General features: G+C 38.8%; 1 protein-coding gene across 2 annotated transcripts in view; it reads right to left on the bottom strand.

Moving 5' to 3' along the window:
* Positions 1-23670, bottom strand: part of LOC108235277 (ERC protein 2) — a 141053-nt gene that overhangs the window by 59543 nt on the left and 57840 nt on the right. For both annotated transcript variants that reach the window (XM_037977067.1, XM_037977068.1), the window contains 6 exons: positions 21801-21842; positions 21377-21570; positions 21052-21057; positions 13992-14085; positions 8602-8754; positions 5058-5218 (listed from right to left, as the gene is read on the bottom strand). In XM_037977067.1, the coding sequence (XP_037832995.1) occupies positions 5058-5218; positions 8602-8754; positions 13992-14085; positions 21052-21057; positions 21377-21570; positions 21801-21842 (650 nt within the window). The remainder of the gene's footprint in view (positions 1-5057; positions 5219-8601; positions 8755-13991; positions 14086-21051; positions 21058-21376; positions 21571-21800; positions 21843-23670) is intronic.

Below are 23670 nucleotides of genomic sequence, written 5' to 3'. Positions count from 1 at the left end.
GTGAAAATGTGGCCAAAGTAGAACATCTGTGTGGGAGTATGACAAACCCAAAGTTAGGGCTTACGTACTGAGCAGGATTTCTACTTTATATTTATTGGATTGGACAATGTCTGCCAAACATATCTGAATAAAATAACAAGTTAAATGGGTATTAAGACCAAAAGAAATTGTAGAATATTCGATCACTAAGAGAGAGCGTTCAAGACGGGCCAAAAGAAAAAAAAAAACTTAAAAGTCTTAATTTGAATTTCGTACTGACAGTAAGCTTCAGCTGCATTATCTCTGCAGCACAATTCACAGACTGAAAGCACTAATTTAACTTCATATCTGTATGTCTGAACTGTTGCTCCTTTCTTTGCCAGCTATTGTGCATAACCCCAGATAAAAATCTCTTTATTTCACTGCACTGAACAAGCGCATGGAAGCAGGGACTTCCATGTGATCAAGTCCTCTATTGACAGAAGCTCAAAAGCCTGCTTTGGCGCTGTCAAAATAACACACAAAAAGGCTCGACAGCTGACACACACGTCGAAGGTAAACACGCATGTCATAGGCCAGGAGAGCCCCGACAGACATGATGAATGACCCAAAGTTCCCACGAGGCGACACACACACACAAACCTGCTCGGAGTGAGAGGAAGGTGATGTGTGGTCAGCCCCTCCTCATCACTTCAACACAGAGAATCCCATTCACACGCTGGACTGACCCTTACACGTCTCATACATATCACAACAATTCCACTATAATACTAGGACTTGTCTGTATATAGCTGTGTGGACAAAAACGCACGTGTGAATATTTGATCAAACTTTGCATGCAAAAATCACGCAACGTCACAGATTTAGTTAGAGTGGAAGCAATATCAAGAGTTTGTCAATTTAAACATCTGCAAAGAGAACACGTAATTACCTAATTTTAGTAAAGTGCATATATGAAATAACCTTTTTAATGCAAATGTCCTTCGGGGAGTGTGTGCACATGCTGTATCTATCTGTGCAATTCTTTGTAAGAGTTCCTGACTTTGTTAGTCCATGTGTGTATGTATGTGTGTGTGTCGAACCCCCTGAGAAAGATCAGTAAGCGGGGGATGTGACCTTGCCAGTATAGCTGGTCTCTCTGTGTTTAGTCCGTGTAACCATGGTGATAGGGCTATGCAGACAGGATGTCTACACGGAGGATTTGAAAGTCATAATATCAGCGCTGCTCTAAGCTTCATTATGCTGTGAATTACTGAACATTACATGAACACATAATGGATAAAACTTAATTTGGGGTTATGCTTTAAGACGTATGATATTTCCACTGTGTTGAATTTTGGGAATTGGTTATGGCGGGGGTGATATTTTTGGTGAATAACAGGACAAAAATGAATGTTGGTTTTAGTTGACATTTTGCTCTCCTTTGCTTATTTAGAATGACCATTTAGCAACCATTCTAAGCAATCTGTACCAAGAGTGTTGCAAAAAATATTGTCTGTAAGTTAAACTGTGGAGCCCCCATTCCCAGTTTCACAGCAAAACAGCTACATTTTCCTGTTTTACACTAACAAACAAGAAATAAATATACCTATCGTACAAACTACTTTGCAAAAGTACAGGTAGCTTAGAAAATAACATTCTTATTCATCATGTACCTCTACCTAAAAATAAAAAAAAAAATATTGACATTTCTTCCCAACAGAAAATGAAAATGCTCAAACCTGAGAATCCACACTTAAAAGTATAATTTATTAGGAAGTGGTTTTCTGTGAGTCTTTGATGATAATTTCTTCCTGATTCTCTAAAGTGAGATCATGCATGCTGTTGTCTGCTGCACATAAGAGCCTGACACCACGTAACCACTCCACAGAAAACCACTTCAAAAAGTATGACCATCATTACACTAATTTACAGTCTAGATCTGTTACTCTCATATATATACTTTTGATAAACAGCTAAAATAACATCTTGTGTCTAAATTCTGCATTTTCAGAGCTAACTATTGACAGCACTTGACTTTTTAATTTAAAAAACACACATAATATAAGCTATACTTTTTGACCAAATTGCACTTTTTGCATTTTTATACAAAAAATAAAATAATGCTTTTAAGAAGGGGGTGAGAATATTCCTTTTCCTGAAGTGTGAGTGTTTGCTGATGTGCTGTACTGTGTTAACTCATTCTTCACAATGTTTTTTTTCCCCTTCCTCTTGTCATTTTATGCCAACCCCACACTTCACAGCTCCACTCGATCTTCTCCCTGCCTTCTCAGCCTCCACTCTCTCCATCATCATCCTCCTCCCTCCTCCCCATCCATTACCTCTTCACTTCATCATTCTTTTTGTTCCATCATTCATAACTTGCTTTGCTACTTTTTGCCACAACTTCTCTTTGACTAGTTTGGGTATTTTGTAGTTTTTGTTTTAAACTTGCAAGATCTCCATACCAAAATTTCAAAATGTTCAGCTCAACCCCTCTGTTTCCGGGAAAAAAAAGAAAAACTTTATATCAACTCATGTGCCGGCCTCAAAGGTGACAACCTTTTTTTTTTCGTGTTTTCTTTCTTTTTCATCGTTGTCCATCAGCAAAATGTAAACAGAGATAACATCACCCACATTCTCAGAGTCTACAGCAGGATCATGTTCAGGAACTGCAGTGTCGTGGCATGTTGTGTTATCCCTTTCAAAGTATGGAAACATCTCAATGACTGACTGTTCAGAATGTCCAAACACATAATTTCTCTATTGCGCACCGACACCCTGTGACCCTCGGCTCATTTAATGAGTAGCTCCTCTGGAGACCATCTGTATCTGTGTGTGTGAACACTGTACAGAATGATGGAAACTCAATCTGGTGTGGGGTGATAGAGGAGACCCGTTCTGCTCCTTATTCATCAAGCTTTCAGCTCCATATCTGAAAAGGACTGTAAAGAAAATGCACCCTCCCTAATATTCACACACACAAACATTAGGAGCTGAAAAAAAGCAGCTTGGAATAAGAAGATATTAAAAATGTATTTTTTCCTCCCCCTTTTAGTCTCTTTCATTCATTAGTAGTGTTGAAAAGCCATGAGTTTCTGTCCGTCTAACTTTTATGCACATGCACACACATTTAAAACACACACAGAAATGTTCCCGGTTCACTGTTTCAGCTGACCTTCCAGACAAATGCCACATTACAGAGCAGAGCGGAGAAATTTGGCATGCAATCAAACTTCTCTCATGATTTCTAAGATTTGAAATTCTTCAGTGTGTGTAGCTCCTCTATTCCATCCACTCTATCCCCTCCCTCCTTGCTTTGCTTTTTTCAAGCATTTATTCCGACGTCTACCCTCTTCCTCTTGTTACCTCTTTTTCTCTGCCTACTGTATATCTTTCCTGTTTAGTTTTCTCTGTTTTAACTTGGAGCAGAGCTTGTCTGTGGGAATACAGCCCCCTTTAAAAGCAGAAAAGCCACAGTTTGTGTAAGTATGTGCATATGTCTGCAGACGTGACTGATTATATGAGAGTTCCTCCATGCCCTTGCGTGCATTCTGCGTATCTTTGTGGCTTGTTCAGTCTCACGAAGCTTTGCCCCCCCCCCTTGCAATTCAACAGTCCTTTAATCCTCATCATCAGTGACCCCAAACCCCAGCTTCCAACCTCTTCATACACACAGAATACAATGCATAAAAGACCACACACACTCATGCCCTCTGTGCCCCCCATTCATTTGTTCCTGCCAGCATAGACTAGGCAAAAGCTTGAACACAAAGGCAAAAATTCCTATACACTTTGTTGCTGTTTATGTCCACATTCCCTTTCAGACTATACACATGCACGCACAACTGACAGATACATGTAGTAAGTGTAAACACATTCATGATTAGAGGGGCATAATGGACTTTAAAGGTTGTCTTTTCAAGGCACATGTGCCAATCTTCGTTTTAGTGTGGCTGACATTAAAAACATTTCTAATCTCTATAAAGCACATGACAAGCAGATACTGTATAGTTTTTTGTTTTGTTTTGTTTTTTTTGGTCAGAGAACTTAGAACACACTAGTGTAGCCAACACATAGCTGCTGACACACAATCACATATGGAACTGTAGGCTGTGCTGCACAACTTTTCTTTGCCTCCTTCTTAGTCAAACAGAGACAATAAAAAAAAAGCTAGACACACATTTTTGTAACCTTTGGTCGAAGGCCATCCGCCTGTTGCCAATAAATCTAACTTTTCACGAAGCGAGGTAGCTAAAGCCGATCTCGCTTCAGAGTATAGGTCAGTGCTGATGTCTATATAGTGCTGCACATGTGCGGAGGTGAAAGAATAAAGGGGCCTAATGCTGCGTAACTGACTTTTTTGTGCATCAGTGAAAATGTTTATAGGCTTTCTGTTACTACTGCAAATGCTGTGTAAAGCTTTATGTGGTAAGAAACAACTTTTGCAGTACATCACACTTTTTACTGTTGTGATATAAAAGTAGATATTTTTTTAATAATCGTGGAATTAAATAAATACCGTGAAATATATGCAGCACATGACTGCAACATTTGTGAACTAAAGGAGGTGCGTAGAGCAAATCAGGGTAGATGAAAATAGCATTAATATTGTAAATATTATTTTTTACCAAACTGATACTGTGCACAGTTTAATGCATCTAAATGAGTGGGAAAAAATAGACACACTAATCATTTTATAGTAATTCAATATAGGACTGTAATATTTTGATGGATCTTGTCAAAAAGGCAAAAAGCACTCGTGACTACTACAAGTATTAACTTACAGTGAGGCTTTGGTATTTACAGACAGATCAGATTAAGAGACCTTGAATTGATTTGGTTGTTTAAGTTATTAAATTGACTGCAGCTTCTCTAACTGCTGTGCAGGAAAGTTTAAAGCAGGAGATCTTCAGTTGGCTGTAATCTGCAACTTTAAAGTTGACCTAAATAAGAAGCTTGTCACTAAAATAAAAAAGTCTGAACCCCCTAAGGCAAAAAAATATCTGTACTGATCGAAATCAAACTGTGCAGGCGTTTCTCATAAAGGCACCACCGAATCTTAGTGTGTGAATGCAAACTGATAGTGTGGCACTAACTTCATCTCCAGAATCTCCTCCAGCTGTTTGCGTCTTTCCTGCTGCAGCTGGTTGAGGTGTCCATCCCTTTCATGCAGGCACTTCTGAGTTGAGGAGAGGCGCACCTTAGTGGCATCCAGCTCCTGCCGTGTCTTTTCCAAAGCCCCCATCAGGTCTTCCAACTATTTTAAGGAGAGAAAACGTTAAAACATGGTTAAAACCTACAATGAAAACTATTCCGCTCAGTGCTTAAGGCAGTTTTCAATAAATCTTTCATTTTATTGTTAAATTCAGTAGGAACTGCTCTGTCCTTGATGAAAACGAATACAATGCACTTTGACTGCATGCTTGTGTGTGGGCTGTGCATTTTTAAAGGCAGTGGGTGTTGGAATGCTTAAAGATGAGTTGAAATGACAGCCTAAACATGAAAATCAATGGGCAGTTGACATGTTAAAGGAGGCAAAATGACTGGGGCTCATAAGTTAGTTGAATGGCACATCCACTGACCCTTGTGCTGGAAACAAGTTTCCCCTTTACTCTCCCACCTTTCACCACTTATTTCATCTTGAGTGTGGTTGTACTTCAGAGCTGGTGTAGATGATGCTTAAGCTCTCAAGTACATCTCTTTTCTCTGCACACAAACGCCCCCAGCCATGCAGGGTGGCCTGTCCAAAGTGTTTGATAGACAAGATGGGACCTCAGGGCATCTTCATTTCACAACAGGAAGCGACTAAGTCCCGAACAACAAGCTCTTCACAGTAGCAACCAGTGTTAGATGAGATGTTCAGATAATGTAATGAGCAGGACTATGATATTGTTATTTTGTTTAGTTCTTTTAATGGGAAAATGTATATTTTCAAACTGTGACTAGTGAAATTTATCATGATAGAGAAACAAACAAAAATACCCCCCCCAAAAAAAAGGTTTGGGAAAACCACTATATGGAGTTGGAAATAAAAAAAGGAATGGGCCTCTTTTATGAAAGGGCCAAATCATTCACACATTTTCAGGACACTGTGCATGTCCTCCAGCCTTCTAGGTGTGTTCCACAGATGTCCAATAATGTGCTCGCTGACTGCTCATGAATAGCACATATGGAACGACATAAAAAAAAGAAACAGTAAAGCAAATTGGGTGGTGGTGACTTTTATCCTAATATTGCAGCAAATAGTTTTTTTTTTGTTTTGTTTTGTTTTTTGTTTTTTTTTGCAAAAGCAACTAACCTAAATGATGAAACAAAGAGGTGGTTAAAATCACGTTTGATGTCTTGCCCCAGGTTTCAATGAAGAAAACGCCATACTTTTATTCTTAAAAGTCAAGAGTCACACACACAACTCCATTCTACACCCACTACATGTCAATCAAACTCCAGCTAGTTCCTCATTAGTGCACCACCCAGAGTAGACCTCACTTCACAATCACATCATTAATAAGGAATACAATGAATTTTAGTGAAATTAGGGAGTTTAATCAGCTTAGCGGTGAGCCTGTGCGTGCTAATTTAGCTCAACTTCAAGGGAAAGCGCTGCAGCCGCGCTAAGGCTTGCTAAGGCTTGCTAAGGCCAGCCCAAAGCCCCTTTGGTTGATAAGCTGATTGAGGGCTCAAAGCCCTCTTGTCCATTTGTGTCGGGCTCCTGGTTCAAAGGCCTAGTTCAAACGTTGCAGAGGGACTGAGGCAGGAGTGGATAAAAAAGGAGCGTGGAGATAATTGCATGAGACGAGTTAAGAAGGCAGATGGGAAAGAACGAGGATGGACAGCAGAGGTTTTTTTAAAGTTATTTTACGAGAAAGACAGAGCCAGAGTGAACCAGAGCCAGAGTGAGAGACTTAGAGAATAGGGGTGTGAAGAGAAGTGACCCAGGGCATTACCCATGCTCCATTTCAGCAGGGTCAGGCTGATGGGAGACTTTCAGCCCGTCATGAGACTGATTACTCTGGGACGGAGGGAAGAAGAAGAAAGAAAATCAAGCAAAGAAGGAGGGTGTGTGAGAAAGGGTTTGGCAGGGAACTCTGAAACTGTGCCAGGGTCAGGTGATCTTTTAGCTGGACCCGTCCCCTTCTCTGCTCCCCTCTTACATACCTCTCTTGTTTTTAAGGCAGTAATATGAGTTGATTGACAGCTGCCTGGGTTTGCTTCCTTCTTGTTTAGTAACTTCATGTTGATTTACAAAGGTCAGTGTGTTGGCAGCAAGCATCAGAGGCTGAGCAGCTCGAGCACTTGGCAAGATGTGGACATCTTCTTGTGTCAGCAGTATAAGTTTTTCTCTGTTCAGTTTATGTCAAGTTCAGCAGTCATTATGACTACATGCTGGCTCCTCGCATTCTCAATATGTAGGGCCTTTGACTTAACTTAAAATAAAAGCAAGTTGATTATGGCTTTTGGGGTCACTGGGAGTTAATGTGTCACAAGTTATGTTAAGATCTCTCTGATTCATCTACACATGAGTTAACTCGGGTCAAAGCTGAATCATCCACTGCTACACATGCACAAAAAACATCCCACAGACATAAATCTTCTTCTTCTTTCTGACTTCTCGGTGGGTCAGGATATTGTTTGATAAACACAGTATCCATGCTGAATGTAAGTTGAGCGTGAAAATACGCAAAGGAGGAAAAAACAAGCCGCAGTTAGTGTTGGCTCTCATAAAATTTTCTAAACTGAGTTTGACCCTCTTCTGCTTGGCCCCTCCGTCTACCAGTCCCCTCCTTTCATCTTTTAAGCTCTGCTAGAGAGTGTGTTTAAAGCAATACGTCCATATTTCTGCCTCAAAATGTTAGTTCTAGTTTTAACCACCGATAGACTCTCATATTACTTGTGGCACTCATAAGTAATGCAAGGTCATTCTCATTCAAATGCACACTCACACCGGGAGGAAACATGCTCCCTTACCCTGTTTCTCTTTCCCACCGCAGGCACACCTACGCTCACATACAAAAGCACACACATTCATTTTTCTTTTTTTTTTTTTTTTTTGGATCCACATTAAGATGTGGACTGACCAGCTGGCAGTAAGAAAGATGGATAGATAGATCACAGAACATGCACTGTGAAAGGGCAGGCTGCACTCAGTCACGTCTGCAAGCCTGCATTCTACTGCTTTGTTTTAAGATTTTTAATTATATGCACATGAATGCACAACATTTCAAACATATGCTTACATTTACAGGCTTGCAAACTTAACGAATGAAAGCAGTTCACTGGAATTGGACTGCTTGCTTTTACAATTTAGACAACAGGGAGAAAAAGCTTGAGATCAGCTTCAGAGAGTAAAAACTTAAACCAAGGTGTAGCAAGGACTTCATTGTCTAATAATGAGCAACATGCACCTTTGGTAGTTAGAAATCAAGTATGTCTGCAGATACTCCTTTAACCACATGGGGGTGCCGTTCAGTTAATCGCTTTTTTCTCATATTTATTGATTTATTGGTCTTGGATAAACTGATCAGTTTAAAAGTAAGACCCAGTGGCCTGTGTGGAGCTGCATGAGGCCTTCTGCGTGTACGAGTGGGTGTTTGAATCTGTTGGTTTGGGGTCCTCCGTAAATGTGTGCAAGGTCAGGTGAACCTGTCTCTGGGCCTGAACACGGGCGGCCTCCTCCTGGGCCCACAGAGCCTCCCTATGTGCTGAGGTGTTCATGCTCTCTCTCAGCGCCTTCTCCAGCTCCATAATCCGCTCCGCCGTCTCTCGCATGGAATCCTGGGAAGCGGAAAGAGGAAGCTAGACGGAAGAGAAGAAGAGTTCAAAAGAAGAAAAAGATTTTTTGGGGGGAAAAGCAGCAAAAAGCCAAGAAGACAGGTGATTCTTCTTTGGTTTAGTTTGCTCTAACAATTTATTGCGAATCATTCTGAATTGCTTCAGTACTGAATCAGCGGAAATTAGAAGCTATGGTGAGAGAAGTCAAGATTTTTCGAAGAAGAAACTGAGACACAATGGGAGCGATACATCAAGGTGAGAGTCTGTAAGAGATGTGAACTCCTCGCTGACATTCAAGAGAATGCTCGGATTTGTGGGTGTGAGTATACGGAGTTAACTAAGTGCGTTCACATGCAGAGTTTGTGTGTGGCCTCCCTGACACCTACGGTGAGAGGGAGAAAATGATCCGTCTTCACACTGGTTGATGGAACTGTGAAGAAAAACACTGAACCGAAATAATAAACCTCCTGATTTTCTCCTGTTTCTGATTTTTTCTTTGATTCTAAAAGTGTTGACTTGCTTTCAAGTTCACACATTCACACTTGTTGCAGCAGCGCAAAAGGCTTTAAGTCACGTGGCCAAGGAAATATAAAAGGTGTGCAAAAGACTGTCAAAGCAAAACTGCAAAACAGGAATACAGAACAGGACACTTTGTTTCCTTAAACAGACATTTTATCGACAAAACACTTGCTTAATGTTTGTGAAAGCAGGTTTTTTTACACAACCTGGAGAGTCCAAAAATACATCCAGCAGTCCTTTGAACAGACCCAGTTTTTTGTGTTGCAGAAAGCAGAGCCCTACTCCAAACAGTACCATAGGTCAAACATGAGGATTCAATTGTGATGGATTCCCCAGATGTTGTTCAAGTCATTTCACGAGACAGCGCCAAAAACACACAAGACGACTATAAATCGCTTTTCACTTACTCCTAACAAATGCCAGAAAGAACAAAAACTTTTGAATTAGTGTGGCACCACTATCAGCTCATTATTACGGACGGCAAGATTACTGAAAAAAAAAAAGTCTTCTGAGCAAGATAAAAATATCTCAAGGCCAGCTGAATTACAAGTGAATACTTGTGGCTTGTCATGTCAGCACAACACAGCTGGAGGTAAGCGACAAACAGCCGCACACACCCACAGGAGCGTGCTGTGCATGTCATCAGTCCCAAACTGTGATTGGATGTGACAGACGGGCGGTAATTCGATGCACCAGAATCAACAAGTGCTGGTCTGACCCCACACAACACGAAGAAGCAGGCACACACTCATGCACACATACCACACTGAGATGGGGGCTGCTACTGTTGGACCCCTGAGTTCAACTCGAAAGTAGTGTCTGGCTGTGTGTGTGTGTGTGTGCACGCTTGGGATTATGTATGCAGCGTATGTGCCTGCATATGTGTGTTGATGCATTCAAAACCTGAATTTTATTAGAAGCAAGAGAATATTTCTGGCTTTTCAGGATACAAAGATGGGGACAGGAGAAGTACGGACACAGGAAACGGAAAGAAACAAAATAGTTGCTTCTGCAGCAGCAATCATCACCTAATGCCTTTGGGAAAAGTTATTATCACACGGACTTTCTGGCTCGATATCCAAAATATAATCATTCATAAAAACCCAGGAAGAGTTACAGAACACAAATCTCCAGCCGCTACAAACTTTTCCATCAAATTCACAGAAAGAACACAAAATTGGTGTGCAGCATCAGTGTCTGTGGGTAAAACTGTCAAATCAGATACATTTTGTGAATAATTCAGTTATGGAAAATCCTGCAATAGGTCCATGTTATTTAAGTTTCTTTTTTAGGAGCATCCATAATCCCTGATCTCTTGACAGAAAGGATTACAGAGGGTTGTTTAAGCGTCTTTGTAACAGATACGAGATAAAAATGAGAAGTCTGTGTGAAGATTTGAAATTAATACTTCCGATGCATGCTTGTATTTTTTCTGTGTTTGTGAAGTGCAGCATGGTGCGATGAAGACAATGGAGCGAAGAGATGCTATCGCTCTGGCCCACGTAAACTGTTCTGGAATGATGGGGAGAGTTTGTTGTGTTTACCCTTGGAGCGTGCTGTGTTCCTGATGGACTCAGAGATAAAAGCAGGGAAAAAAGAGATCATGGGAAATAAACAGAGGAAGAGGACATAACACAGCTTTATTCTGGAACAAAAACAACATTCAAAGTCCAGATTGTATTTATAATTTCTGCATAAATAGTGGGATGTCCCCATTTGAAATCATTGGTTGCTAATATTTGGTATGTCAGGAACTTGAAAGTTTGTAAGCTCTCTCAGGTTTTCTACAATCAGTAGCCATAATCCTGTGCCATAAGCAGCAAAATTGGCTGAAACCACATTTAGTAGTCTCATTATTAGCCCTTACTTTGGCTTTTTGAAAAGATGAGTCATTCTATTTGCAGATAGTTGTTTAGGATTCATTACCATCAGCATTTGCCAAAATGTTAGGTGCTTTTAGTTGCCTAAATGATAGTCAGAATATCTTGTAATGTCATAAACAATAAAGACCTTTGTATCTGTGTGTTTTTGTTTGTTGATGACTGATGGTAAAGGTAAAAATGAACTTGAACTTTCTCTGTACAGCTATGGTATGTCTGGGTGTGGATTAGTGGAGTTTAAAGACAGATAAGTTTTATAACTTTGTCCATTAAGACTGAGATTAGAAACACTTTTTTTCTGATATCCTCAAAAGTTTCGGTTATTCCTCCTGTCACGCGGTTCATTATACACTTTTAAGCAGAACAGATCCATCTTTTTATGGAGTGCATACTTGTGTCTAACAGTTATCCCATCAATTGAAAACACCTGATTCTGCATGGCTGCTTATCCTAGAGGCTTTCAAACTTTTACCACTCAAAGAAGTGATAATAAATATTGGGTACTCCCCCCCCAAAAAATAAATAAAAAAAAAACAGTGAAAGTGCCATAGTTTTCTCTTAATTGTAATAAATTCACAAGCTATTGATCACAACTTTGTTCTGTTTGACTGACAAATTATTAATGTTCTTGTTTTTTCTTAAAACTTGGCTGATGACAGTAGAATTAACTTGTCTAACACTGTATTTCTTTGTGTGCACTGAAGTATATTTGAAAGTGAAGAATTGCTGTTCTTTTATTCCTGATAACTTTCACAGATTTTGGCCTCCTTTCATACAGCCTTGTGCTGGATATGCTGGTGTCTAACAGCCTGAAATAGGATTACTGTGAACTGATGACAGATCTGAAAGAAAAATTCTTACTAATAATAGCCTTCTCCCCGTTGCAATTTTGTGCAAGAGAATGGTGGATAACAGGAATGTTAGGATTTTTTTGGGTGGGCTAACTCTTTGCTCTGATGTGGATTGGTTTCTTGGATACTAAAACAAAGCCAACAAATAAAAACAAAGGGAAATAATCGGAGTGATTTGATTCTTTAATGTGGTCTGCAACAGATAAGGTGGCCCAATCAATCAAACACACTGTTACTGTGCGACTGATTGTAAATAACCAACAACAAAAAATACTTTAAGGGGTTGAATATATTTAATGTAATTAAAATCCAGCTTTGCTATTATTTACTTGAAGAATAGCTGTTACCTAAGCACTCTGTGCAGTTATTTAAGGGACGCTAATTATAACAATTATTATTATTATTTTTATTTTGTATTAAGTTTGTACATTGTAACCATTTCTTAAAGAAAGTAGCAGTCAGAAAAAAGGGCTCAGTCTAGAAACTGTTGGTAGTTCCAGGTCACAGTGGAAATGATTGTTGGCAGGTCTCGTTGATAGAAGTGTAGAATATATCTTAACTCTGACATGTTGTTGTTTGTTTGTTTGTTTTTGGCAATGCAGATATAAACAACAAAGAGTTACAACTTACTATGCAGCACAGTTAAATAACTGAAAAACAAGCATAAACAGAAGTTTCTTATGAGGCTCAGATACTGTGGATATTCATGTTAACATTAATCTTATGTGTAGGAGGAAGAAAAAGCATTCACGTATCAGAATCTATGAACAAACTAAGACAATGGAGTTGCAGTATATTAAAAAAAACAGCTGCACCTGGACTTTACAGATACACAAAAGGCAAGGTGATGACTGACTCATGTACCAGACAATAAATGGTACTGAGGTAGCTCACTCAGAAATACTTAGAAAGAAAAACTGCAAGCAAGCGGAGACCATAAAATCAATATTGCCAAGCAACAGTTGGTATTTTTGTATCCTTTAGTTAGCCGCACTTCTCAGATGAAGATAGCAGCTCAGACAACTGAACAATGTTGTTTTCAACTGCTGAATACAGATCAGCAAAAAGAAAAGAAAAAAAAACAGTAAATTTTATTCTAAATACTGCTTTCAATGGCATAAATAAACTTAATAAACTGAGGTATTTTAGGGGATAAATTGTGAGTTATGATTTGGTGTGGACTACCTATAGTTTAGAGAATTGACAGAGTACAGACATAAAACACAGCAGCCAAGAAATCCAGGAGGGTGGGCTATGACAGATTAATAACAATAAACTGGAATATGAGCTTGTATCTGCTCCAACACCAGTATTTCTTTTGGTCAATGTTTTATAACATGAAGTATTCGTAACTAATAAAAATTGGTTTGGATATAGGCAAACTTTTGCACATTGCTTTGTTTGCAAAAAATTATCTTCTTCGTTGACTTTTACAGAAAGAAATAGTTTTCACTTTTTTCTGCAATTGTCACTTGACATCTCTGACACTGTTGTGGTGCAGAAACAGAGTCTTAGATGCTGCCAAATAGCAAACACAGAAAAAAAATCGAAAGCAAAATTTGTCTTTCTCCGTTTAATAAGGAGGTACATAAAGGTCTACTTTATTGGTCCTGAGAGAATGACTAGGCATGACTGCACTCTGTATGCTAACCTCACAGCACAGCTTTGCAAATTAGATTAAAAGCATGCATGAAGGTGTGCAAGCAGAAAGAATTAAACAAGTGAAAATGAAAGTATGCATGCTCAAACTAAGTCAGAAATGGTACATCAAGATGCCTAACTGCACCCAGTTCTACACTGCTCCCATCTGAGTTTTTCTTGAATGGAGCTGATTGGGAAAAAAATGTTTCTAAGGAACGGCTTGCTAATGAGGTGAGATGTAAAAAAGAAAAACCAGCAGGCGATACAAGTATAGGTCAGTTTAAACTCAATGGGTTGAAAATGAGATGGAAAGCTCAATATAATGTAAAGATGTGTACACATGTAGATAAACACACATGGGTATTCAAACCTGTGGCAAAGAGTATGGATGTCCATCTGTCAAAGCATCTTTCCTCATCTCACTTGGCATAATCTGCTTCTGGATGTTTGGAGATTTGATTTGCCTTCAAACAGATAAAATAAATGATAACAGGTAAATAAAAGATGAATAAAAAATCCTAACCCAATTTTTCTTTTGTGAAATCTCCAAAACTCAGTTTGTGTTTCACCCAATATGATAATGCTGTTAAGTCACGTGAAAAAGCGAGAACATGTTGACTTTCTTCACACCTTTTTCATGTGACAGCAAACATGCATCTTCCATCAAAGTGTGACGACACATAAATGAAAGAGTAATTTAGAAAAATATCAAATATTTATCAGAATTTGGTGTTGGTGTTCAGCTGCTGTCCCCCCTCAAGAAGGTTTCTGAAAAACTAGTTTGTGGTTGATTTAATGCCTCTAAAACTGGGCAACTTGAAGTTACTGGTTGGACCAAAGAAATGTGCTCTCCTTTTTAACAGTAGATGAAGAAAACATGAGATCATATATCAAAAAGGTTCCGTTGAATCAGAAATAGAACAATAACAGTGAAAAAGTTTGGTTAACAAACAATAATTTGTGAAAACATGTAAATCCAAATGAAATGTTGCACTATTGTTTAAAACGGGGAGTACATATAAGAAAACTTTGATTGTCTTATTATTGTATTGTTATTTACCTACAAGAAGTGGTACAATGTGTCAAATGCATCTATTTAAAATAAATGTGTTTATGTTTTATAGTGACGTTTGCTCCTTTTTCACTAAATAAGAACACAGTGGAGCTGCAGAGCAGACGGTAAATCAGGTGAGGACAAAGGCTGAGGTTATGTCGAGTCATAGTAACGTGGCAGACTGAGACAAGACAAGACTTGACTAATAGAGGTGAGACACCGCTGTGTAAATCTTTCAACAACAAAATAACACAAATATAAGGAGACAGAGACGCAAGCTTGTGCATGCACCCAAACACATGTACTCGCACACAAACAGGTTCGAGTGTGCAGGTCGCCAGCAAATGCGCAAACAACGGCAAGTGTTTTTGAAAGACAAATTAATGCCGTAAACCCCAGTTGAGATACAAGGAGGCGTACAGACACGCAAACAAACTGATAAAAAAAGCAGCCTTGTGTGTCGCTGAGGCGCTGATTATTGAGCAGAAATTTCCTCGTATGAGTGCGAGAAAGCCGACAGAGACAAATTAGCGCTTAAGAGAACCCCTTAAACACTGTAAACAAGCTGTGACCAAGCAGCTGTTAAAATGCGCCACAATATTATTCCACATCCACACTGGTGTGTTTACTCTGGGCAAAACCTACAAGCTGCCCCCACATGTGGGCAAATATTTGCTGTCACAGACCTGTGTGTGTGTGTGTGTGTGTCAGCTTTTATGACTGATGTTGGTCTGCAGTTAAGTGAAATATATCAAACACAATGATACATTTATTTAATGCTCTCACCTTACCACACACACACCAGTGCCTTTCAAAACATTCAAGGAAATTTGTGTTATAAGAGAAGACAGTAGTTTACGTTTCTGACAATATTTAAAGCCCACTTCACCAAACCACACATAAAACCTACTAGTCAGCCAATTAAATGTCACTGCTTTGTATCTTTATTGCTTTTTTAATAACTCTGATGTAGATTTTATGAGCTTTTATCACTTGCATGAGTCGGATTGGAAAGTGCTGCACAAACAAGAACTGTCCTCCTGTTACAAAGTGATTCTAATACTCCGCCGTACTGTGTGCTCATGTGAATGCATGCACATCAAGGGCATAAAACTGTTTCGCCTCTGATCTTTGATGCCTCTGTATGTGTTTCCTTAGGCTCAGAGGCATGTCCGTGGAGAAGAAACTTGACATGAGGGCATATCAGCTATCACAAACACTGCTTCTACTGGCACAGGTGTAAAAACCAACAGGCCCGCTGGTCCCGTTTGATAGCTGATACACCCTCATAAAACCATAAGTACAAAATGATTTTAAGTGTTTTGCCCGATTTGAAGGCAAATGGGGGCACTTAGAGTGTGAAAGCAATGCAGACTGACTGGGCTGGGTGTAAGAAGAAAGTATGAGGGGAAACTGTGATTTTTTTTTTTTTTTTTTTTTGATTACTGAACTAAATTCTTCTGAGGAAATCCTGTCCTACTGCAGTGCCTCTTTGGAATAAGACAAAGTGGGAGCAAAACAGTAACCTGCAGCCAGTTCCCTAAATTGAGGTTAATACGTAATTTTTCATGTTTCCCTTTACGTTTTTCCACGTGGAGCACTTTGAAGTTCCACATTCTAACATAAGCAGCTTAGCCTTACTTCTTGCTGCTAAAGGAGAGTAGTTTTTCATTTCTCAGTAGACTGATTTATTTTTTCCATAGTTACTTTGATATTTTCTTTCCTCTCTATTCTTTACTTGTGACTTCACTTAGCACTCACATTATTGTAGAAAAATAAAAATAATTAATGATCTGTAACAGACTTTGTTTTTTCCTAAGTTGTCTCTTCGTCAGTTGCAGCTTGTATGAAAGGCAGTTGTTTATCTTTAAAGAGAAATATTGTTAATAATTCAACCCCAATTCTATGTCTAGTAGTGCTCAATATGTTACCTCCGCGAAGGAGTTTATGTTTTCAGTAGCGTCTGTTTGTTTATTTGTCTGTTAGTAAGATTGGATGAAATTTTCAGGAAACTTTGAGGTCGTTGCAAAAAACAATGCAATAAATGTTGATGGTGATCCAGATTATGAATCGGATCGCACCATTTTTTAATCATGCTGTAGCCCTGGTGGAGGTTTGCGGTCACCGAGTGCTTTTAGTTATGAGATTAATTAAAAAGATTTTAAGTCTGATTTTAAATCTATGGATCACTGATCATCACTAGTTTGTTTTTGAGAGCCTAACTAATGGGAAAAAAAGACATCAAGAAAGCTACATTTACCACAAAACCCCCAAAATATACCTGAAACATTGTCTTTTTAGTCAGCACTCCACAACTTACATATTGCAACCATTTCTAATTTTTTAAAAAATGAGTCATTTTGACCCAGTATGATTAGTATGTGGCTCTGCAATAGAAGAAGAAAAAAGGTTGTGTATCTAGGGAAATATATAACCTCAGAAAAAGAAATATCTGAAACAAGTGAATGCCCCTCTTTGAAATGTTGCACACAAGCCTACTTTTATTCAGATAGATTTTGATTTGAAAGAGTTGAGAAAGCACAAGTGTATTAACGAGAACTGCATTCCATTTCTGCTGCCGTGCAAGCTGGTCATTCTAATAAAATGCAAATGAGCAGAATGGAATGCAGCCTTCATAAACACACCTGGGCTTCCCCTACTATTTCAACTCAAATTGTCTTTTGTGAAATGGTAGTGTGTGCTTTCAAAAAAGGCTACCAAAGCTAGCAAACCTGAGGTGTCAGGTCATGCCATAATGGTTCCATACTGCTGATCTTGCATACAAAAATATTGTTTCCTGATTATTTTAGGACTTGTGTGAATTGGATCCATGTTCATTTAGCCATAAGCTGTCATGTGAGCCACAAATTTAGACTTAGTGACACCAAGCCTGCAGTGTGTAAACAATTTAGAAGTGACCCACTTCTTCTCATTACCATTTAATTTTTCTAAATCCTGAATCCTTCAGTGTTCACAGATGTTGGTCTGTTTTGGTTTGTTTAACCTTTTTTGAGTCAAATTTTGATTAAAGTTTCATTGTTTCAAATGTGCTTTGCATATAAAATTGTTATTCAATATGACACCTTCAATCTGTTCTCATCGACTGGTGTGCAAGACACAGAGTCACTGTACAGCTTCAGAGGTAAAAGCTGTGGTCACATTTGGGACTTCATGAAATCTGAACATGGGAAGCTGTGAATGTTAAGAAGCATCTTAATCCCAGAAGCATATATTTTTGTGGTAAATAAAGTTTAAAAGGAGCAATAACCTTTAAAAAATAATCCAGATTGGTATCCTCCTGTATAATTCTGTCTCTTTTTTTCATTTTCAGCAGAGTGGAACTTAATCTACTGATTTCAAGCACACAGTCACACATCTGGGCGGTTATTACAACAAAAGGTTCAGGAGTATATTAAAAAAAACAGGCAGATAAGATCTGAGATAGATGTAAACACATTTTCTCTGAAGTGCAAGAAGAGGAAGAATAGAAGAGGAAAGGAAGATGATGGGAAAGAAGGGCTACGAATGTGTCATGTGAAAAGGGTCTTCTTGAAAAGCAAATAGCAATTTTCACCATAATATTTTGTCTTCATGTTAAAATGAAACAGAAGGACTCTCAGTGTTTAAATGTGATAGTTTTTTTTGTATTTTGAGTCGTTTCTATGTACTTTTAATTTGTGTTAAATATCCTTTCAGTTGCTTGTGACACTTGTTTATATTTCTGCAATTAAACAGGAAGTTTAGAGGTCAGTGTAATTATTAAAATTGCCCTTTTCATTTTCTTGAACACCTGCAACAAAAATGTTGTTTACAAACATCTTCATGTAAGAATATTAAAAAAAAAAAAACACTTCAGGCCATTGGTATTCAGTCAGGCAAGAGTGTAGCTTGTGTTTGACTATGATTACAGGAAGAAAGCCAAACGTTTTATGTGTGTGTTTATGTGTATGAAAATCATTTGTATTTGAAAGCCACCAACCATTCATTCCTTCCTACTAAGTGATCCTTTCCAAGACCATTTCCAACAAATACAGCCCTAAGTCTTAACGGAGGCACACACACATACATTTACACTGTACAAAATATATTCACACTCATGCAGCTCCCTTTTCCTGGAGCCCAGAGACTTTACCTCATGGGTAGCTGTGGTAGTGTGAGACTGAAACTCTAATTTATTTGTCAAAGTTTAGCCACTTCACCTCATCATGGGGACTGAACTTCATAAGCATGAAACTGTAAAAATGCTAAAAAGAAGACTATGGAAAAACAATCCTGTTAGTTAATAATATATGTGCCTTGAAAGGAAAGGAATGAAGAAACAAGACTATAGCCATCATGGGTTACCATTTCCTGTTGGCACAACTTTTGTCACTTTGTTTCTCAACTTTTGAAACTTCAAAAGCTCCAACAGGATATCTTCACATATTGTTAGTGTTAAAGTTAAATTAACATCTAAAATCCTTCAGTTCAGTGAATTCATCATATATTACCTGGGAAAATATCTTCATTTCTTTTCTAATTAAGTCAATTACATCTAAACAAGCACTCAGTCACTGGGATATTTGAGCACTGACAGAGTTTTCTTTCGGCAGGACTGTATTTATTACAATGACCTGCTCACTGCATTCATCTTTGCTACGTTGCCAACTGGATGAGAAAGTGTCTCTTTGCTCATCTGTTTCACTCTCCCTCAATTCAAATAGCGGCTAATAGGTCAGCTGAGTGAGCTCCAACAGAAACACTCTGATTAAAAAGGCATTTATTCTCTGCTCAGACACGCTGCATATCGCATGCTCTGACACACACACACACACTTACCCACATACTCCATCCACATGCTGTCACTTAACACATGTGCACAGCTACTTCTGCAAAAATTATTTTATTTACAGTTAATGCTATCTAATCATAAAATGTACTAGATCTGGTTAATGTAACTGACAAAATATTTTATATATGTGTGAAGCCGAAGCGTATGAAAACAGTGGATCCTTCTTTGATAACCTGTGGCTGGCTTGCTTGTGACCTCTGACCTGTGTGTGCTGCGCAGAGGGGAAGGGTTGAGTTGATAGCAGAAACTGGTTGACACTAATGAGACAGCAGCCCCAAAAAGATGGACGAGCTGAAGGGAAAAGAAATCCTTCCAACTATCGCGAGCACTCCTGGATGACTCCGCTCGCAAAAGCACAGAAACTAAAATGTGCCGCTTGCAACAGCTGCATGAAAACAGCCCACATATGTGCACACAGGCTCAGGTATAATGAATGCGCACACACAAAAAAGGAAGTGCAGACTATCCCAGCATTAGCTACTGTATTCTTAGTTTAACTAATGTCTGAGTTTGCACAGAGTTTGAGTCAGCGTACGGTTGCAGTGCCAGGGCAGAGTCTGTAAAATGGATAATGAATGAGGCAGGAAACTGTGCTGGATCTAGAACACATAACCCATTCAAATTGACTCTTTATTGTTCACAACCATAGTTAGTGATAACACAACTGGATGTGCTAATATGTAGCAAAAAGAGACACAAATGACCTAAAGTATTTAAAGTTTACATAGAGTCCCAGTACCTCTTTTTCTTCTTTTCAGCTTTTTTTTTTTGTACTCACACAAACACATCTGAATCAATCATATATACAGGGTTATGCACAGACAGAACTTTGCTTTGGCACTTAACAACCACTCATTTGGAGCATACACATGTATACACACCATGCCAATTCATAAATCAAATGATAATTGAGTAGCACTCTGCCAGTAATAAACAGAGTAGTATAAACAGCCAGTGTCTGGGCTGGATACACCACCTCCCACTGGCATGCCGCTGGCTGTCTGCCGCCTGGTAAACTCAAACACACACATGCGCACGGACACACACACACATACATGCACCGAATGCATTTACAGTAATGTAAAGGCAGAAACAAAACATCCCATAGCCAAAACATCCCATAGCTTGAGTTCACAGATATGAGGGTAAAAACACAAATGTGATGCAATAGGAGGAAAAAGCACACGTGACAGCAGTGCTGATAGCAGTGAAATGTAAAGAATTTTTGCAAAAGTCAACAAAAAGACAAGTCATATCTTCACAGTGTTATAAATGAGACAACATAAAGGCTTGGATTGGGCTTTTGGTGTCACAGAAATGAACCCTGGAACTGTTTGGTTTAAAAGGGTTGTACATTTATCATACCAGTGGGATAGTCAAACCTGAGCTTTCTGAAAATCATGAAAATTCATATTCCAAACTTTACATTTAACTAGAGTTCAAACCAAGCCAACAGACACTGCATAATTTCACAAGCAAAGCATATTAACAACATTTAGAGTATGATAAAGGTATGGTTAACAGACACACTAAATATCTACTTACCCAGGTCTGCAGACACAAAAATAAACAATAAGACATAAAATTAATTGATTAAAATGACGTACATAAACAAGTCCACCAAATATTCTAGAAAATGACTGCAAAAGGCAAAAAAGCATGAGTAAGGAAAAGTGATTTCAAGTGGTATGAGTATACAACCTGGACAGTTTATATCTCATTGTGTACTTCCTCATAAATAGAGCCCTTCGTAATGAACTGAGTTCTGACAAAAATCTGGTCATTTGGAAGGACACGGCTTTCTGAGGACACCCAGATGGTGTGCTAAGAATAAACACAAATGTCACAGACTTTTTTTTTTTAACCTCACCTCTCAAAATCGGTGATTTTCCTTTCCTTGCACGATTTGTCTATTTCAGCATCTTTCAGGGCCCCATTTAGCCTCTCGACCTCTGCCTGGGACATCCGAGACTCCTCTCTGTAGCGGGACACCTCCTGCTCCAGAAGCCGCAGACGATCTGAGATGTCTGGACACATTCTGACTGCATCCTCTGTCTTTTGAGTCTTCAGATGTGCATGTGAGAGATGGAAATGAATAGAAAGGCCGCAAAAAAAAAAAAGAAAAACAGAAATATTGCTTCTTCACAACAGATTAGATTCAGATCATTTGACTTGACAGGGTGATTTAATTAAAAAATAACCACAATAACTGAGCTACGATAAACTTCACTTTTAGAATTACTAAAGCAAATGCTAATCCAACAAACCATAAATAAATAAAAAATAAAAACTACCGTGGGGCTGACTGCTGGAAGTCCATCTACTTTGTGTTGCACCTAAAAGTTAATAAAAAATGCTTGATTAAAGTCAGGATCACAGTAAAACTTCATTTGTAAACTTTTGCATACTGTAACACTAAAATGCACAATATTGTCAAATAGGAGAACATTTAGGTGGTCATTTCAGTTAAAGAAACTCTAAAAGAGCCCTTCTGTACCCCCCAACCCCTGTCTCACACACACACACACACACCGTCAATGCTATTTTCTTCTGAGGTTTGCTTCCAACATTTGCCTCCAAGGGGCATTTTTTATGTGACGTTTGTGGAGTTCAATCATTATCAATTTGAAATTACTGACTCCTCATGTTTGGCTGTGTTTTTATGAGAATACCACACATCACAGTTTTATTATTTTATTTTCTGTTTTGGTTCTTCTTTTTTTCTTTCTTTTTTTTTTTTTTTTACACAGTTGAATTGATTCTTCTCCGGGAAAAATATCCCAGAGGTACTTTCTAACCTAGAATTATCATTCTCTTGACTTCCCCACACTTTACCTCTTTCTGTCTACTGTGTTTGTGAAGATTGTTTAACTTGTTGAGACAGCTGAGGCTCAGTCATTTAAACACCATCAAGTTAATGTGCACAAACACTTATCCACACAAAGTTGCTTTTCAGTCATTTCAGAAGACATGACCTTAACTTCCATTTGTTTCCTCAAGTAACCCCTAACAAAGACATTCAAGGAAAAAAAAAAAGTGACCTAAGGATTTTCCATCCCAAACTTTTTTTATCCTGAGTATGAACTTAAAAATGTAAAATGTCTGTTTTTTAAATCTACTTAACAATAATAAATGAAAGACGAGGTCACAACTGTGTGCACGAAGCATATCAAAACTTATAATTTGATTTGTTTTTTACAACAATACATTAGAGCCATTTTTCACTAAAAACTAATGCATACTGCAAAACATGAATTACCTGGCTGGCAGCTTAAATTCTGATGTTTAAATTAAGCTTGAACATCACATCTGCACACAACAGATTTGTATAGTAGCTGTAAACTGACAGCGTCCGACATCCTAGCCAATTCTGTCACTTCCCTGAAAAAGGACATGCGCTTTCCAAACTACAGTAACTACAGATCACTGTGACTCACAGGACCTCGGAGAGCAACTGAGATCAGCCCACTTAAAGTGTTTACATGCCGCTTTGCTCAAATATGAGTCCTCTTTGAAAGAAAAATGTAAACGGTGTTAATATTGGACTTGCTTATGATTCTAAAGCATGAATCATCGGCATATGCTGCTTTCACAGCTCTACCGACTAACCAAACCAACTTTCCATGTTTTCACTGAGCTCTTTTTATTAAAATTATAATAATTTTTTAAACCCCTGTCACAAATAAGTAAGCATGCCAACAAGAGCTTTGCTTACAAGCAGGACCGGCAGACTGAGTTTTTAATAGCCAGACAAATGCCAAGACAAAGACCCCCTGATCTGAACCCGAACGGTGTTCTGTTGTTGGACTTCTGTGCTCGTCATGGATTGTCCATAACGAACACCATGTTCAAACATAAGGGTGTCCATATGTGCTCTTGGCACCAGGACACCCTTGGTCGCAGTTCAATGATCGACTTTGTTGTCGTTTCATCTGATCTGCGGCCGCATGTTTTGGACACTCGGGTGAAGAGAGGGGCGGAGCTGTCAACTGACCACTACCTGGTGGTGAGTTGGCTCCGTTAGTGGGGGAGGATGCCGGTCAGACCTGGCAGGCCCAAACGTATTGTGAGGGTCTGTTGGGAACGTCTGGCAGAGTCTCCTGTTAGGCGGAGCTTTAACTCCCACCTCCGGGAGAACTTCGAACATGTTCCGGGGGAGGCGGG

This window comes from Kryptolebias marmoratus, linkage group LG8 (assembly GCF_001649575.2).
Source record: "Kryptolebias marmoratus isolate JLee-2015 linkage group LG8, ASM164957v2, whole genome shotgun sequence".
NCBI lineage: Eukaryota > Metazoa > Chordata > Actinopteri > Cyprinodontiformes > Rivulidae > Kryptolebias > Kryptolebias marmoratus.
The sequence above is the reverse complement of the archived record's forward strand: the minus strand, read 5'-3'. Positions and strand labels throughout refer to the sequence as shown.